At 42.1% G+C, this 4,266-nt stretch overlaps 1 protein-coding gene across 1 annotated transcript; it reads left to right on the forward strand.

Annotated features, from left to right (window-relative positions):
* Positions 1–2,108: 2,108 nt before the first annotated feature.
* Neos (Neosin) lies at positions 2,109–3,903 on the forward strand. The gene is made up of 2 exons (XM_065230705.1): positions 2,109–2,723; positions 2,791–3,903. The coding sequence occupies exons 1-2, from the start codon at positions 2,218–2,220 to the stop codon at positions 3,653–3,655; spliced, it is 1,371 nt and encodes a 456-aa protein (XP_065086777.1). The 5' UTR covers positions 2,109–2,217; the 3' UTR covers positions 3,656–3,903.
* Positions 3,904–4,266: the final 363 nt, after the last annotated feature.

A 4,266-nucleotide genomic window follows, 5' to 3' on the forward strand; every position in this document is an offset into this window, starting at 1 on the left:
AGCGAGTAAATTTGAGTTACTCATATTTACTCAAAAATGAACAAAGTAGTCTCGATTTTCTGATCAAAGAAATATCATCTGACAGCATATTTCGTTTGAAGCATCTGTTCGCACATTTGACAGATCGAATCGCTCGTTTAACAAATCGAATTGTGGACAAACGAAATGCTACTGTGGTGGTTTGACTGCACGACGGTTTTACGGGGCTTGGATGCCTTTCAGGTGCCTTCCCTCGTTGGTGAGGATTGACACGGCCTAGGACGATACAGGAGTGACTGGAGTGACCCGTTCCAAAAGAAGAATGCTCCTTTTCGGTTACCTGAGGTACTACCTGTGCTTGAAACTTCGTTCATGGTCAATAGAATTGGTCCTTGACTGCTGATTGTGGTGTACTAAGTAGCTGCTGATTCTAGGCCAGATTAGGTCAGCTCTGGCCAGCTTCGCCAGCGGAAGAAAACCACTTCAACTTTAGCGCTTTGCCAGCAATCGTAAATGTATCATTGAAAAAGTGTTGCCAGATGTATTGCCTCTAGCAATGAATAAAATTTTATTAAAACAAGCAATTGACTGGATGTATTTAATGGTGAATAAATATCAGAAACTGAATATATTAAAAAAAAAAACCTTTTTATGCATTTTAGCGGTCCAATTAAAAAAATTACAGAAGATTGAATTCAACGCTAACAGAAAAGATGGTAACAGTGGCACAAACTATATTGCTCTAAGAATTGAATTTATTGAATTAATTTAGCCTAATCTGAACCACCCCAAAAGTCCCTACACAGAAATTTGAGAAAGCACGTCAACTAACTTTGCTTGACAGCATCGGTTTCAACATAATTTTCAATACAACAATGAGGTTGCTAAGAGTATATAAGATATTGAGCAGCGTGAGTTACTCAGAGCTACTCAAAATTAGCTTCGGTTTTACTCATGATCGATAGCTGTCTTGCCCCCAGTTAAAAATACTGAATTGTAGAATTGTCCACCATCCTCGTCAGCATCTGTTGAGCCGTCCATGCAATCCACTCCCCCTGCTTCAACCTTAAACTGTGGTGCTACCGTTTCAGCCATCTGGCTCAGAGTCCGGTGTGACCCAATCCGGAACGATGATCTTACTTTTGACAGATGCTGAAATTTCCGAAAAGAAAGCGATTCTATTATCATAAAAAAACTCTCAAGTCTGAACAAGGCATTATCGTAGATAAACTTACCATATTCATCCTGTGGTATCACCGTATTTTATTTATATTTTCAGCCGGTCTAGCTCACGGATGATCGGGTGAATGCAGCAGGGATTTGTTTTGAAAACTGGTCGAATATAAATTAATAAAGCAAGCTTTTCAATTCTCGTTTTGCGCGTTTTTATTTTTATTTACTCACGTTATTCAAAAACTAACCAGAAACGAGTAGAAACCTACCCCCGAAGAAGTTGTTTTGACAGTAAAACAATTTTTGATTTGAAAATCTGCACTTTTAAAACTACAAGTTAAAATCAAAACAACTTTTGGATTGAAAATAACCTTGTTGTTTCAAATATTTTCATAGTTCAAGTAACAAATTTTGGTGTACTTTTAAATTGAAAGGTTAATATTTTTACTGATACAATTTTCGTTTTTTGTGTGAGTGATGCACCGCTTTGCTCGATTGGAACAGCTTTTTTCAGTTTTGTGGTGACAGTCGTCCATACTTTTACTGTACACAGCAAAAAAAAAATGAAATTTCGATCAATGTAATTCAAGCTGATGTATGAAATAATGATGTAATAGCAAAAAGCAGATACAATATTACATCAATCGATATAATTTTGTTCGCAAAACCGATGTACATCGTACAACGTTATGTTACTCAACCGATGGATTGACCTGGTTGCAGCTGTTTGGATGTAAAATTCAACAACTTTTTTTTTCTGTGTAGGGCTTTAGTCTGTACAGCGTTTAAGGGAACGGATGGAAATTAGAAACACCGATGAGCTAAAGCAAATGCTTTTCTCAACACGGCAGCCGTTTCTTTTTGGGCAAACGCTTACAGATCAACCGAACCGAGAAATGTCAAAACGGTCAAAACATTTTGCGAGGCATCAAATTTTCCCAGCGGCCGCGGTTTTTGCTGTAATTTTCCTTGCCAAAAACAATTCACATAAATAGTTAATTTAAAAGGATTTACATACTTATTCCGCTTGCTTGTACAGTGTTGCAAAAACAAACACATTAAACAATGGCTCTTCCAGTGACGGAACCGGTAAATTCTCGAGTTTACATTGGCGGTCTAGGCGAGCTGGCTACCCGGCAGGACATGGAAGAACTGTTCAAGGATTATGAACCGTACAAGGATTTGAATCTGCTGCGGGGCTACGGGTTTGTGCAATTCCCTACGGAGGAAGCAGCGCAGAAGGCTATCGAGCGTCTAAATGGAGTGTTGCACAAGGGCCGGAAGTTGACGGTAAAGATAGCAAACGACAATCGCGCTAAGAAGGGCTTGCTTCCACGGGCTGGAGGCGGGCCACAGGGCGGACAGGGGTCAGCTCCTATTCGGGATCGATCTCCGATAGATGGGAACCGGTATGCCGAGGGATATCCTGCGAGAAGTATCTACAGTAATCTGTACCCCAGAATGGATATGGGAGGTTACGGCGATCAGATGATGGGTGGACATCAGGTTGCACCACAGGGTCAGTCGGAAAGTAACGACTGTGAGATAATTGTCGTTTCCAGAGATTTGACGTGAGTGGGGTGATTTTTGCCTTTCGTATGAATGTTTTAATGGCTCTTATTTTTATTCGTATTCTAGGACTTATGCTGAAAACATTGAATCCAGATTGAAGCGGAACGGTTTGACCGTTGATCTGCTCTTTCCGAACGATGATGTACCGATTGGTAAGGTCCTTTCCAACATTGCATCTCGTGGCAGCTATTATGCCATTCTCATCACACCCGAAAATCAAGAACGCAACAGCATCACAGTGAATGTATTGTACGGAGTCCCGGCGGAACATCGGAATATGCCAACCGACGATGCGATCATGTTCATCTGCAAGGACTTTGAGGATAAAATACGCTCTGAACAGGAGAAGGCTGCTAAATACCGGGTGGCAATGAGTTCTGCTGGTCCTGTCAATCCTCACATGATGTACCGTGCGCCACAGCTGTCGGATAAACACCCGGAAACGATTCAAAACATGCTCGGTCTGCTCGCGAATAACCGACAGCTGACCGTTCTCCAGTACGAACGGTTGATTAAATACCTATCCGATCGAAAGGAGCTGCAAATCAAGTACGAACTGGGTGAGGATACGGATTCTATATCAGCTAGTCGGTTACTGCCGGGCAAATCGAAAGCTGAATCAGAGAAGGAACTGCAGAAAAAGATTATGGACATTCTGAACAAGCCCTCCATTATTCCACCGAAAAGACTGCCGATGGAGCCGGAGAAGGAATTACGTTCCACCGGGTTTTCGTCGTTCGGGAATATTACGATTGCGGCTGCAGCGGCCGGTAGCTCTGGCAGCAGTGCAGCTCCGATTGGCACTAGCAGTAGCAGCGGTAGTAGTGTACCTATTGCCACCGCGACTCCCAAATTGTTGCATGATCCGAAAGTGCAGAAGGCACTGGATTCATTGCTACTTTCCGGCTTGGGTGGGGCACTCAAATTTTAACCGTAAGGACTTATGGAACTAGATTTTAGAATTCAGACGTCAAGGTAGGTCTTTTCGTGAACGTGCACTTTGGATTGGTTTTGTAGGGTGCTTGCTGCGAGACCTTACGAGTGGCAACTCTACAACATATATATGTCGATCATTCTCAGATGGAAACAAAAATCCAGCATAAACTTCATGTTGGAGTAATTGTAATAGGCGAACAGCATTACAGCATTGATTATGATGAATAAAGGAAAAGTATTGAGTGTAAGGCCAAAGCTTCCAAATACAATGTAAGAGAACTATCCTTGTTGGTCTCGCTACCTTTACCTTTCCTGGTCCAACGTCCTTGGGTGAGACTTCACCTGATTAAAAATGTTACGCCAACAGTTCGTGGTTCGTGGCTGCTTGCCACCAGTTTCTTGAACGCCGCACACTTACTAGATATTGTTCCACCTGGTCTCACTGCCTAGCTCGCTGTGCTCCAGATTTGAGATTTGAATTTTTGTCCGGCATTCTTACAACGTGTCCCGTCTATTGTACCTTCCAGCTGTAGCAACTGGCTGGATCCGGCGGATCTGTCAAATTTTAACCAAAAGTTAAAATAATCCACCAAATTTTTCAGAGGC

Source organism: Ochlerotatus camptorhynchus, unplaced genomic scaffold (assembly GCF_037179485.1).
Source record: "Ochlerotatus camptorhynchus isolate MF236.1 unplaced genomic scaffold, CSIRO-AGI_Acam_v1.1 ptg000330l, whole genome shotgun sequence".
Taxonomy (NCBI): domain Eukaryota; kingdom Metazoa; phylum Arthropoda; class Insecta; order Diptera; family Culicidae; genus Ochlerotatus; species Ochlerotatus camptorhynchus.